This window comes from Ursus maritimus, unplaced genomic scaffold (genome assembly GCF_017311325.1).
Source record: "Ursus maritimus isolate PB19 unplaced genomic scaffold, ASM1731132v1 scaffold_12, whole genome shotgun sequence".
NCBI classification, from domain to species: Eukaryota; Metazoa; Chordata; class Mammalia; order Carnivora; family Ursidae; genus Ursus; species Ursus maritimus.
This window is the reverse complement of record NW_024423564.1, coordinates 2,672,262-2,686,149: the sequence shown is the minus strand read 5'-3', so window position 1 is coordinate 2,686,149 and position 13,888 is coordinate 2,672,262. Positions and strand designations below refer to the sequence as shown.

The following is a 13,888-nucleotide window of genomic DNA, read 5'->3' as shown; positions in this document are numbered from 1 at the left end:
GTCTCCATTTTTAAGGCCATTTCAAAAGCAAATAACTTATTAATCACATAGAATTATGTAGTGGCCGAGTTATACGTTTGTAATGGCTCTGATCATAATCAGCCATTAATACTTATTGAGCCCCTCTAGGACTCTGAGGTGTAGGTTTCATTTGGTAGAGAAAAAAGAAATAGGGTCCCTAAATCTCTACCGGCTCTTAAAACTAACAAATACATATGAAAAAAACTTAATACTTGTTTACTTTTTAGGGGTGTTCCAAGTCGACAGGAGCAGATTTTAATCTAATTTTCAATTTTTCTTTGTACAAGTCATGAAATGCCTTATTTATGGATCTGTCACAGAAGCATTCCTGTTTGAGTGGAAAAATATGAATTTAATGGTCATTTTGAATCGCATTTTCTTGAGTTAATCTTTCTGCCACCAGGGGTCAGTCCTGCATCAAGACCTTCTCCAGGAACTCCTACAAGTCCCAGCAACCTCAGCAGTGGCCTAAAAACACCTGCACCTGCCCCGACAACATCTCACAATCCTCTGGCAAATATCCTCTCGAAGGTGGAGATCACCCCAGAGAGCATTCTCTCTGCTCTTTCTAAAACCCAGACGCAGTCAGCCCCAGCACTGCAAGGTAAACCGACACATGCCAGAGGGATCTGAATTGTGAGTGTTTGCCTCTGGCTTAATCCTGGATTCCATTTCTGAGGAATCCAAAGTCATGGAATGTATAGTACAGTTTATCATCTTTATATGTATCATCTACAAGCTGGTATTGATAGAATTGCGAAATGTCAAAGCTGAAAGAGACTTAATACCGTCTAGTCTAATCCCCTCCTTTTCAGGTGAGATTAAGGCTAGTGAGGTGATGTGATCTGCTTAAGGTCACGCATTTATCTATTCAGTGATGAAATAAGACTAAAAGCCAGTTTTTTTGACTGGAGTCCAGTGTTCTTTCACCTACACAATGACCCCCAGCCCCTGGGGGCTGCATTTATTCCAGCTCTTAACAGTATATATTGAGGTTTACATTTTTAGTGTTAACCAAAGCTAAAGACAGTAAGAAAGGTCAGTCTACTATCAAAAATCTTATGAGATGGGGCGCCTGGGTAGTGCAATCTGTTAAGCGTCCAACTCTTGGTTTCAGCTCAGGTCGTGATCTCAGGGCTGTGAGATCAAGCCCCACATCGAACTCTGCACTTAGCACAAAGTCTGCTTAAGACTCTCTCTCCCTCTGCCCCCTCCCCTTTTCTCTCTTTCTTTCTCAAATAAATATATCTTTAAAAAAAAAATCTTCTGAGGGTGCCTGGGTGGCTCAGTCAGTTAAGCATCTGCCTTTGGCTCAGGTTGTGATCCCAGGGTCCTGGGATCAAGTTCCGCATCAGGCTTCCTGCTCAGTGGGGAGTCTGCTTCTCCCTCTCCCTCTGCCTGCTGCTCCCCCTGCTCATGCTCTCTCTCTCTCTCTCTCTTCCTCTCTTTCTCTCTGTCAGTCTCTCTCAAATAAATTAAATCTTTAAAAAAAAATCTTTATGAGACATGATTTTCTTTTTTTATGTCCTAATATTTTATACAGGCCTCTATTTATAGGTATACCACATATTTTTTGTGTTCGCCTACCTATAATCTCTACCTTATTTGAACGTATCTATTCAGCTTTGCTAATTATCTGTTCGGTGTCTAAAACTGTCTGCTTCTAACATTTTTTCATAAAGCTTACCTGCTCTCTCTTCTCAGACCCTCCAGATACCAACACAATCTTTATTTAGCACCTAAGTATAATTATGCAATGAATTACGAAGGCTAGAGCAGTATCTTCAATATAGCAGTTTAACTCTCTATAGAGGTTCTCAGCCGGGAGCTTCAAGGGGACATTTGGCAATGTCTGAACACGTTTTTGTTTGTCCCAACTGGGGTGGGGGTTCAAGTGCTACTGCATCTAGTGGGTAGAAGCCAGAGCTGTGAAACATCCTACAGTACAGAGGACAGCCGCCACAACAAAGAATAGTCCAGGCCAGAATGTCAGTGTGCTAAGGTTGAGAAGCCCTGCTTTATATGAATAGAGAGCAGAACAGGTATCTATTAATTTTCTTATTTCCTAAACTATTCTGTAAATGGATTAGCCAAGGACTGGATTATAGTGAACTTTGCCTTTAGATAAGATATAGGAGAGTTTTGTTACACAGAATTAAATGCTATTAAATAGTAATCCACAGCTACCATATGTTGGCACCAGCAATAAAGGATTCATGATATACTACAGCACATCTAATAGTATGAATTTTAGAGATAATTAGCTTGAGGGATCAGCATGGTTATGATTTTTCCTTTCTAGGCCCTCTAATGTCACCATCCTACAGTTACGGTAAAAGTGTTGAACTCACTTGTTTTTATTGGCCTCTTAGATAGGTATAATAATATTTACAGCTTTTCCTTTCAGTAGATTACTGTACCAGTGTCTTGTGGACTTTCTTGTCAGGCAGAATTTGAGCAGAACTAAGTGTGTTCTGACAATGTTTTTCTGAAAACCCCAAAAAACCACCTTTGTAGAGTAACAGGGTAGTTCATCACTTTTCATTTCCTTGTGGGAAATCGAATTCTTGACTTGTAAAAGACTGTAGAAGGAATCTCTTAGAATCTCTGATTGTGTCACCCACAACTATTAGTGACAGGTTTTCAGTACAAAAGAACGACTTCAGTGGGCAAAAGGGCGATAGAGTATAACCTGTGAAGATTGAAGAAAAGTAATATTTGGTGGTTTAGTGGGAAGAGACCATCTCACCTATTACCAGAAATCTGAGTAGTGTCTATCTTAACAAGATTTTATCCCACAATGTCTGAAAGATATGCTGAAGTATCTTTTAAAAATCATATGACATCATATATCACATTCTACTGCTTGAGGACTTCTTGTTTTGGTATAACGTGGCTACTAAGAATTAAATCAAACTGTTAGTGTGGGTAAGTTACATAGCCAGAGAACTTTTTGGAAATGAAACGAGTATATTTTTCAGGAGAATAATTGAAATAAAAGATATTTCAATTATTCAGTGAACAGTGGGTAACAAAAATCATGCACTTATTTTATAGAAGTAGTTGGCAGTTAAAAATGTTCCAAGGATGGAGTGATCTCAGAATTCTTTAGAGCTTAAATCTCTTAGTAAATATTGGATTAAAATTGAAATTTTGAAGAAACATTAAAGTATCCTCTGAAATAATGTTTTCTTTCCCCATATCATTATGAAAGAACAGGTTTAGTGTATGACTAAAAGCTATAAACTTGGGTGAAGTATGCACAAAAAGTTTTCATTTATAACCAGAAATTGGTTAAATTTTCTAAAAGATGATTGAATTTATAGAACTTCCTATTTATCTCTTGGTCAAGTATTTTTCTAAAAAATTTTCTGCAGGAGCAGTTTGCTTTGGTGGACTTCAGCCTTTACCCCAAAGAATTCTTTCTCAGAGCTTCTGAGGTTTTGTCTATCAGTGAGTAGGTTTGAATCTCATCAGTGTCAGCCTGGGTAGATGAATAATTCTTGGATTTTCCAAGCTATAAGGTGGTCTAGTTTTGTAATTCTTTGTGGTGTGTGTTTGTATGTTTCCTACTGCTACGTTTTACAACCAAAAATGATAACTAAAAGCATTGTTTCCCCAAAGCCTAGCAAGAGACGTTTGAAAAAAGTGACCCTGTTGAAATAAATTTCAGTGATGTGCATACACTCTCTTTCCTGAGAATAGCAGTGTACGTTAACTTACTAGAAACAATTGTGGAGGCTGGAAAGGAAGGGTTGGACAGAATATCTATTTGCGTTTAGAGAAACAGTTCCACAGATCAAACGTTAAGAAATACTGGCTCAAAGTGTTATTTTAAGGATAATTTTGCCTCCTTTCTTTTCCTGCTTTGTCTTGTTTAAACTATGAATGATTCTGACACTAAAATCTTGCCTTTCCTGTTGTCTTTTATTATGCCATGTTGGACATGTTTGATGACTGTACTAGAAACATTTCAGTAATTTGCTCTCTTTATACTGAGAAATAGGTCCAATATTTTCTATGACATTTAGCCATTGCTTGTTTGGTCTGAGTTCCCTTTGGCCTCATATTTTAATGTCTATCTGGTTCCCACTGGCATGAATGAGAATATCCGATTAGCCTACATTGTTTTTATTGTAAGGTAGGCAGTTGTTCTTTTTAATTCCTCTAATCTCTGTTTCTACAGGCCTGTCATCTTTACTTCAAAGTGTTACTGGGAACCCAGTCCCAGCCAGTGAAGCTGTATCCCAGAGCACTTCAGCTTCCCCTGCCAACACCACAGTCTCTAGCATAAAAGGAAGAAATCTGCCCTCCAATACGCAGTCCTTTATTCCCAAAAGCTTCAGCTATTCTCCTAATTCATCAACTTCTGAAGTCTCTTCAACATCAGCCAGCAAGGCCTCAATTGGGCAAAGCCCAGGGCTCCCAAGCACTACTTTTAAGCTACCATCCAACTCTCTTGGGTTTACAGGAACCCACACTACTAACCCTGCTGCCCCACCTACTGAAGTTGCCATGTGCCAATCTTCAGAGATCTCCAAGCCAAAGCTGGAGTCCGAGTCCACGTCTCCAAGCCTGGAAATGAAGATCCACAACTTCTTAAAAGGTAATCCTGGTTTCAGTGGCTTAAACTTAAACATCCCAATCCTGAGCAGCTTGGGGTCCAGTGCCCCAGCAGAAAGCCACCCCTCAGACTTCCAGCGTGGCCCTACTAGCACGTCAATCGACAACATTGACGGAACCCCTGTGCGGGATGAAAGGAGTGGGACGCCCACCCAGGATGAGATGATGGACAAGCCCACATCCAGCAGTGTAGACACCATGTCCCTGCTTTCTAAGATCATTAGCCCTGGTTCCTCAACACCCAGCAGTACAAGATCACCACCCCCTGGGAGAGAGGAAAGCTACCCCCGGGAACTCTCCAATTCTGTACCTACATATCGACCTTTTGGCCTGGGCAGTGAATCACCCTATAAGCAGCCTTCTGATGGAATGGAGAGACCATCTTCCCTGATGGACTCTTCACAGGAAAAATTCTATCCAGATACTTCTTTCCAGGAAGATGAGGATTACCGAGATTTTGAGTATTCAGGGCCTCCGCCCTCGGCCATGATGAACCTAGAGAAGAAGCCAGCCAAGTCTATCCTGAAGTCAAGCAAGCTTTCTGATACCGCCGAGTACCAGCCAATCCTCTCCAGTTATAGCCACAGGGCCCAAGAATTTGGGGTAAAGTCTGCCTTCCCTCCATCTGTAAGGGCCCTCCTGGACTCTAGTGAGAATTGTGACCGTCTCTCCTCTTCCCCTGGGCTATTTGGTGCCTTCAGCATAAGAGGGAATGAACCGGGGTCTGACCGGTCACCATCACCGAGTAAGAATGATTCATTTTTCACCCCTGACTCCAACCACAATAGCTTGTCTCAGTCTACCACTGGGCATCTCGGTTTGCCACAGAAGCAGTACCCAGACCCTCCTCACCCAGTCCCACATCGTTCCCTTTTCTCTCCGCAGAATACCCTTGCCGCTCCCACGGGCCACCCACCCACACCAGGCGTGGAGAAAGTCCTGGCCCCCACCATTTCCACCACGTCGACGATTGAGTTTAAGAATATGCTTAAAAACGCCTCCCGAAAGCCCTCAGATGATAAGCATTTTGGCCAGGCACCCAGCAAGGGCACTTCAAGTGATGGTGTTGGTCTCTCAAACCTCGCCCAGCCCAGCTTGACAGCCACTGACCAGCAGCAGCAAGAAGAGCACTACCGCATAGAAACCCGAGTCTCCTCCTCCTGCTTAGACTTGCCTGATAGCACCGAAGAGAAGGGGGCCCCTATAGAAACCTTGGGTTATCATAATGCATCCAATAGGAGGATGTCAGGGGAGCCAATACAGACCGTAGAGTCCGTCCGAGTTCCTGGGAAGGGAAATAGAGGACACGGGCGTGAGGCTTCAAGGGTGGGTTGGTTTGATCTGAGCACCTCAGGCAGCTCCTTTGACAATGGCCCCTCAAGTGCCTCTGAGTTGGCATCCCTTGGGGGTGGGGGCAGCGGAGGCCTCACTGGCTTTAAAGCGGCACCATACAAGGAACGGGCACCCCAATTTCAGGAAAGTGTCGGCAGCTTCCGTTCCAACAGTTTCAACTCAACATTTGAGCATCATCTCCCCCCGTCCCCCTTGGAACATGGGACACCTTTCCAGAGAGAGCCAGTGGGGCCATCATCTGCCCCACCTGCCCCTCCTAAGGATCATGGTGGTATCTTCTCTCGAGATGCACCCACTCATCTACCCTCTGTGGATCTTTCGAACCCCTTCACAAAGGAGGCGGCCCTGGCCCATGCCGCCCCACCCCCTCCTCCTGGAGAGCACAGCGGAGTTCCTTTCCCCACCCCACCCCCTCCTCCACCCCCTGGGGAACATAGCAGCAGTGGGGGGAGTGGTGTTCCCTTTTCTACTCCACCTCCTCCTCCACCCCCCGTTGACCACTCTGGGGTTGTACCCTTCCCAGCCCCACCACTGGCAGAGCACGGAGTGGCGGGAGCTGTGGCAGTATTTCCCAAGGACCATAGTTCCCTCCTTCAAGGGACCCTGGCTGAGCATTTTGGGGTGCTCCCAGGACCCAGGGACCATGGAGGCCCCACCCAACGGGACCTCAACGGCCCTGGCCTTAGCCGTGTACGAGAGAGCCTCAGCCTACCCTCCCATTCTCTGGAGCACCTGGGCCCAGCCCATGGAGGAGGAGGTGGGGGAGGCAACAACAGCAGCAGTGGCCCCCACTTGGGTCCCTCACACAGAGACGCCATCAACCGGAGTGGTATGATTTTGCGGAATCCCCGGCCAGACTTTCGGCCTAGGGAACCTTTTCTCAGCAGAGACCCGTTCCACAGTCTAAAGAGACCCAGGCCACCTTTTGCTAGGGGCCCTCCGTTCTTTGCACCAAAACGCCCATTCTTCCCTCCCAGGTACTGATGGAAACCAAGGGAAAAGCATTTTGAACAGTCTAGAGAGCATTGGAAGTAGGAGTTTGGTTTATTGTTGTTTTTATTTGTTTTCCTTCCTTTGACTTATTTTTTTTAATGACAAAGGGCCTCCCTTCCAAATTAAAAAGTCATACATGCTTACATTTCACTATTCCATCCAGTCCTCCCTCCCACTGCACTTACCGACCTTCCCCAAGCTACTTGTATTTTAAAGGGGGCGGGGGGCAAAGAAACACAACCAAAGCCACTTCACTTGGCTGGGGGTTTGAGGTGTGGGGAGGAAAACAGATTTTATTTTACCCCATTTATTGAAGAGTATTATTACATTTGAAATAAAACTTCCATCAGTACAGAGAATGACATGTGCAATGTTGGGATGTTATTTTGGGTTTGGCTTATCACGTAGTCAATAGAAGGATTCTTGTCCCCTTCTCTCTCCCATTAAGTAACTACTGTGACCAGCGTGGCTCCCTTTCCTGTATGCTCTGTGCCCTGCTGACAAGCCAAAAGATGTTGCAAGGGAAGATAGGTGGGAGACCGTGGACCTGTCAAGTTTGTTTTGTTTTTAAAGACGTATTGAAGTTGGGTTCTTCACCTTTCTCCTGAAATCTTAATTAAAAAAATAAAATCCTCTTCTAAGGACTATCCATCATTAACTTTAGGAGATACAGATCTCCTTCTGTACTAGTAAAAATTATTCCTCTTTATCCTTGGAAGGAAAGAAAGGGGACTGGATATAATCTGTAGATTAAGACAAGGTGTAACTCCAATACAGAGTTAGAGAAAGGAACCATTAACAGTGCGATGTGACCTACCCTTCCCTCATCAATGAGAATGGGAGACTTGGAGGTAGTTTGATATGTCTTGCACCAAGCTCTTGCTTCCTGCTTTTCTTTCTTGACTTTTTCTCCCTCAGTTTTCACTTCTGCTTTGGCTGGAAAGAAAGTCATGACAGTTGACAACTGGTATAAAGGCGAAACTAAAATTTTATCCCTGAATTTTTTAATGTAAAAGGTAGACATTTTTACCATGGTGCCTCCCTAATGTAAGTGATATTTGTTGGTGGTTTTTAACAAAGGTTAACTACTAGGGAAAGGGAACTATGGGCCTGTATCTTTCTTTCCTCCTTGCCCTAGTCCTGTATTTACCCCTGTTCTTGGTATTTCAGAAGAGGAGGTTCAGTAGTATCTTTCAAAGCTTTACACGTCTTTGGGTGTGTCTTAATGATAAGTGGGTATCACTATACATATCTTCACAGAGGACCTGAGAAATCCAAATTTACCCCATTCTACAGCTAACAGCCCGTCACATTTCAAGGCTCAAGCCTTATCCTCACCTTCCACTCCCAATAGGAAATAAAGAATGTTTCTGCCCTTAGTCATTTTACATGAGAAGTGTGTGCTTTCCTTCTCCCCAAACTGAAAGGCTTCTTTGTATTTCTACAACTAGTACTGGGAAAAAAGACAATCAGTACGCTTTGAGTGTTTATAACTTTTTTCTAAGAACACTGAAAAGCAAAGATTGCTTTACTATTATTTTGTATTATTTAGTGTCTTACCCCAAGGCATACACACTGGTAATCTCCACCTAGATAAGTAAAACAATTTTTTTTTTTTAAAGGGAATTCTAGCAAGTTTCATATTTTCTTCCAAGTGAGCACAGAACTAACTGTAGGAAGTATGAGGATTGTTTTGGATTCCTCTAGTGAAATATTAAAGATGGAGGAGAGTGGACATCATAGTGACAGAAGATGATTCTTTGTGTCAGAATAAACTTGCTTTTCAGATAAAGAGCAGCTTAAACCAGTTGTGCGTCGTAGTTCGGGAGTTTTTGTGTAATTTATTCCATGTTATTTATTTGGGCGCGCCATGTGTTCTGTGGTTAGGAGGCTGAAAGCCCTTCATCTTCCTCATGCATTTCTCATCTTAAGTCAACTGTTCTTTCTGTCTTTGACCCTCTCCAGCCTCTCTGCCCTGTAGCTCTCCCCACAAAAATGCATGATACCATGACCTTGTGTGTGGGATGGGGTATATAGTGTAGCAAAGCAAAGAAACAATATAGTTACCTTGAGTCCTGAGACATTTGTTTAGGGAAAAGTGTGATCAAGAGGAAGGGTGGGGTGGGGGGAGGGGGAGGGAGAGTTCTAACTGATTCAAAACTGAAACATTTTTTTGCAGAAATTAAGTGGGATGTTTTTCATTCTAGAATAAAAGAATGTGAATTCTTTCTGCTGCTCTTGTTTAAGCTAAAAGTAGTGTTTACTTGAAAAGGCTCTCGGACCATTTGATTTTATCAGAAAATGTGGGGATGTCAGGAAAGTGGCTTCCTGAATGTTGGGGCAGGGTAATTGTCCTCAAAAGCATGATGACTAATACATGAAAGGAAGACCTTGTTGTACAGTTTAAAAGATGGACTTTTAAGGGTTGGGTTTTTTTGCAGGGTGTTTTGCTTTTTAAGCTACAAAATCCTCATTGGGTTTGTTTTGGGATGGAAGTGAGGATTTGTATGTGACTGTCAGCTGTTAACTTTAAGGAAATCTGTCTACAGCAGTAAATGAAGACGACAATGTATATATGTGATATAGTGAAACAAAAGAAGACAACTCTGGTATTCATAACATGAAACAAAGGGGTTTTATCCTTTCTGTGTCTGTGATTTAAAACTCCGTGCCCATGCTCTGACTTTTGTATTTCAACCTGAGTTTAAAAATATAATAAACAAAAATTTTTTTAAAGAAAGCATAATATAGTGTGTCTTTGCAAGGACATGATTTATATGTAAGCAGAATATGCAAAGTTGTTACTAAGGTCCTTGGTGCTCACTGTAAAATCACAGACAGAGAATTGGTGTGGGGGGGGTCGTGAATACACTGGTACCACTTAAAACTCAGTGATAGTATCAGAAATCAAGTCCTTAAGTATTGTATAAGAGTTTACTGTTCAGTCAGCTTAGATGAGAGCCCTCTCCCTGCTCCCCTCTGCCCTCCTTAAAAGGTGAGCATAAATAGAATTTGGCTTGATGCCAGGGAAAGTAAAATGATCAGAGTGGGAGTTTTATCCTTTCCGATCCCGGGAATACAGTGTTTGTCATATATATGGTACAGCTGACCTATCTAGATAATGTGAACTTGCTGACTTCCTAATCGCAAAATATTCACTATCAGTCCTGAAGTTACCGGTTCATGCAGAATTAAGCTTCAGCTGTTAATTGTTTTGAAGCCGCTGTAAATTACTGCTTTTCCCCCTTTTTTTCCTCCCCACCCCTTTTTTTTGAATGGGCGGGGGTGCCTGTTAAGATTAAAATTAGATATGTTGGATGATATTCTCACGTGTTCAGTGTGGAAAACCAAACAAGTACATGCTTTAGAGGCAACAACAATGAAATCCTTTTGAATGTGTATTAATATCATTTAATAAAATAACTAGTTCTGAAGGTTTGACATTTTTCTTTGAGATTTGGGGCTTTGACCAAGGGCTCCTGACTTCTGTGGTGAGCGCAACTAGGAGGGAACTTCTCCAGGAGCTGAAACTGCTGCTTTGTGGAACAGGCCTATGGTTGGAAAATGTAAATTTTCTCCAGCAGAGACCCTTCTACGTGACTGTCCAGGGCTGAAGGTGAAACCAACGACAGGATGCAGAAAGGAATCCTGGGTCGATCTCTGAAGATCTGATTGTATTGGCTTTTGGTTTAAGTGCGAGGGGGAGCGAGGGGACTGTGTGCGCCTTCCCATTTCTGAGGCACAGATACCACACCACCCGTCGTGTCCCTTCCTTGTGACCACTTACACTTGCCTCTCTTCCAAACATTCCTTTTTTTTTTTTTATCTTTGTCCCCAGTATTATGTTTTTGTTTTCCAGTTTAATAAAGTATGGTTTCCTTTGTTGTGTGGTTGACTTTCCCCCTCACACTGATCTGATCCAGGTGTCCCCTTTGACTTCAGCATTCAGTGTCACTGAAGGCAATCTGAGCCTCTCAGATCTCCATGACCTTGTGGGTTTTCTGTTTGATCCTTTGTGTGATTCAGTTTTGAAAAGGGATGATGGGTGGGGTGCAGAGAAGATACTCAAGGAGTGGTTGGTAATGAAGTGAGATATATTGTATGGATAATAATTTGTGTATGCAAAAAGTTGTACAATTGTAAGTGAAGAAGCATTTTTAAAGCAAGCGTAGAGCGGCCGCCTGGATGACTCAGTTAAGTGTCCAACTCTTGATTTTGGCTCAGGTCTCATGATCTCAGGGTTGTGAGATTAAACCCGATGTTATGCTCCACTTTGGGCGTGGAGCCTACTTAAGATTTTCTGCCCGCCCCTCAAAAAAATTTTAAGCAAGCATAGAGTTGGCAGGGGCGGTGTTGGTAGGGTTCCTTCTGGTCAGTTCTTTACCCCATCTACCCTTCTTGCTGCATGTTGGCAGCCTGTCATACATAAGCCACACTTAACCCCCTTCTCTTGCCCCATCCCTTTTTCATACCCCAGTGAAGCTTAATAAATGGAATGTTGGCTTTAAGGGGTAAAGAGAGAGTCACTGGATCTAGCCCCCGCCTGGGTCACTGGCAGGGTAGAAGGCTCTAAATAGCTGTCATTACATGAAGCTACACGCATGTGTCACCGGACACTTCAGAAATAGCCTAGGAACACACCCACTATGTAGGGTGTTAAAATTGTACTGGCTGCTTCTGGAATCTTGCTCACCCTTTTCCTTGTCCCCTCCTGGAACCTTGACTTGGCCAACTGATTTTCTCCATCTCCAAGGAAGCAACAGCTTTTAGACTCACACAGTGGTCTTTCTGCGCATGTTGAAAATGCATAACTTCATCCCCTAAAATTGTTTTTATTTAAGCCAATCTTGTATAAGAGGGATGAGTTACCCTCCTCATGTATGTAGACAGTAACACGAACACCATCCAAATGGGTTTTGGGGAATTGGGGCGTTTCTCATACTTGCTTATGAGTAACTGTATAGACAAGTCTGGTCAGCTGCAGTTCACAATTGCCAAGTAATAACTCATTGAGACTGCATAGACAGCTCCAAGAGATTCACCTGCAAGTGAGCTAGCAGCTCTTAAGTATTAAAACAATCTGTTCTCCCTCTTTAGAAGTAAGGAGAAATACACATGCTTTAAAGGAAAGGAGCAAGTGCAATGTAAAATTAAGTATCAAATTGCTTCTGACTAACGGCGGGGGAGCATTTTATGCTTGGTTGCAAGTCCACAGAAAAGGGTGTAAGAAGGCTGATACCTATTTAGGAATTGATACTGCAGTTACCTTATGGCCCGATCATTTTATTTTGCTTTCTCTCCTTTCCCTTTGTTCACACTGTACCAAGAGTCAAAAGTTGAAAATACAGATGTGGGTGGAGGGGCTAGTGACCAGTGCCAACAGAGAAAACAAGTACAGGCTACAGGTTTTTGATTCACAGGGGTGCTGGCTAAACCAGTCTGCCCTGGGTCAGCTGGGTTCATAGCAAGTTAGATGTTCCAACAACTTTACTTCCTTCCTCATCCCCGTACTGTCCCCTTTATGCGAATTACTCAAATCCTTTGCTGCATAATTTGTGGGAAAGAGGAGCTAAGAGAACTTGAAACTTTCTATATCTTCCTTGCCATATTTCAGCTGGAATGGGTAGAAAGAAAGGAGCAGCGTCCAGTTCCTTGTTTCTTCCTTCCCTGGCCAGGAATCCTTTACACTTAGGTGAAACAACACTTCAGATCCTGTATCTTCTAGATAACCAGATCATTGCCATGGGCAGTAGAGCTTAGTGAGGGATTAATTTGAAATCTTGATTATCGTGTAGTGGGCCTTAGTCATACATTGCCTTCAAGAGATGTATCTAGGACTTTCACAGTACTTTGCTCTTGCCTTTGTTTTTTACTTCAACATCAACCTAAGCTGACACATTCCTGCACTGGCTCCTGTGTTTGGCCTCACCTGACAAATCAGGGTCATTTAAAGGGCGGGGGGAGGGGAGAGGATGGAGATGGCTGTTTCTGTTTCTATTCTACGGACTTGGACTAGTTGTGTCTTGGAGTAAGGGAAGTCATAGTAGAGATTCTAGGTAAGCCGAAGCCTTTGTTTTCAAAACATTTCAACTCATCCCTATGCCCTGGTAGGAAGCTTACCCCTCTTTTTTTTTTTTTTTTAATCAAATGTGGCTACACTTAAAGCAAAGTTTCTTGGCATCTTAAAGCTTGGCCCCATCCCACATCTTCATCACTAAGGAGTTGTGGGGTTTTTTTGTTTGTTTTGTTTTGTTTTTTGTTTTTAAATAAACCTAACCTCCCCACACTTGCACTTTTAGCCACTTGGCTAGTTCTCTGGGCTTCGAAAGCATTTGGTGACAATGACATAAACCTTTCTTTATATATTTTATCCTCTTAAATTTCTCTTTTTTACCTCTGGTATCTTTCTTACTTTGGTGCAGGGAAATTTTTGTGAAGAGCTAAGAGATTTGGAGGTATATGTTGATCCTGATGACAAGTGGAAATGTACGTTACCTTCAGTGGAGAGCATTCTTACATATAGTTTAGGAATATAAAAATAATACCTGTTCAACCAAAGTTTTAGCTAACTTGTGATGTTTATTCTAAAAGCGGAGTAAAGCTGAGAATTTCCTAAAATGTGACCAGTGGTCTAGGATACCCTTAACTGAAGATTGCCTTTTCCTTGGACGTCTCTGAAATCTGGTGGCATTATTTCCTGAACACTTATTTTTCCTTAACTTTGGTTAGAGAAAATCTGGTAAGACACTTCCTTTCTTGGCTTTTTATTGGACCCCTCTTTTCACTCTATATTAAAGGCCTGTTTGGCCCTCCAAGTGATGTACCCTGCAGAGAAAAAGGAGCTCTGCTACGAAACATGATGCATCAGGACTATTCTGGTTGCTGAAAGGCAGCATGG

General features: G+C 42.7%; 1 protein-coding gene across 6 annotated transcripts in view; it reads left to right on the top strand.

Annotated features, from left to right (window-relative positions):
• Positions 1–10,422, top strand: part of RPRD2 (regulation of nuclear pre-mRNA domain containing 2) — an 89,006-nt gene extending 78,584 nt beyond the window's left edge. For 2 of the 6 annotated variants that reach the window (XM_040626799.1, XM_040626798.1), the window contains 3 exons: positions 425–625; positions 4,208–5,389; positions 5,530–5,735. In XM_040626799.1, coding sequence (XP_040482733.1) covers positions 425–625; positions 4,208–5,389; positions 5,530–5,618 — 1,472 coding nt within the window. In that variant the 3' untranslated portion in view covers positions 5,619–5,735. Of the gene's footprint in view, positions 1–424; positions 626–4,207 lie in introns of all 6 variants that reach the window. The other 4 variants (XM_040626800.1, XM_040626801.1, XM_008695712.2 and 1 more) reach the window with 2 other exon arrangements.
• Positions 10,423–13,888: the final 3,466 nt, after the last annotated feature.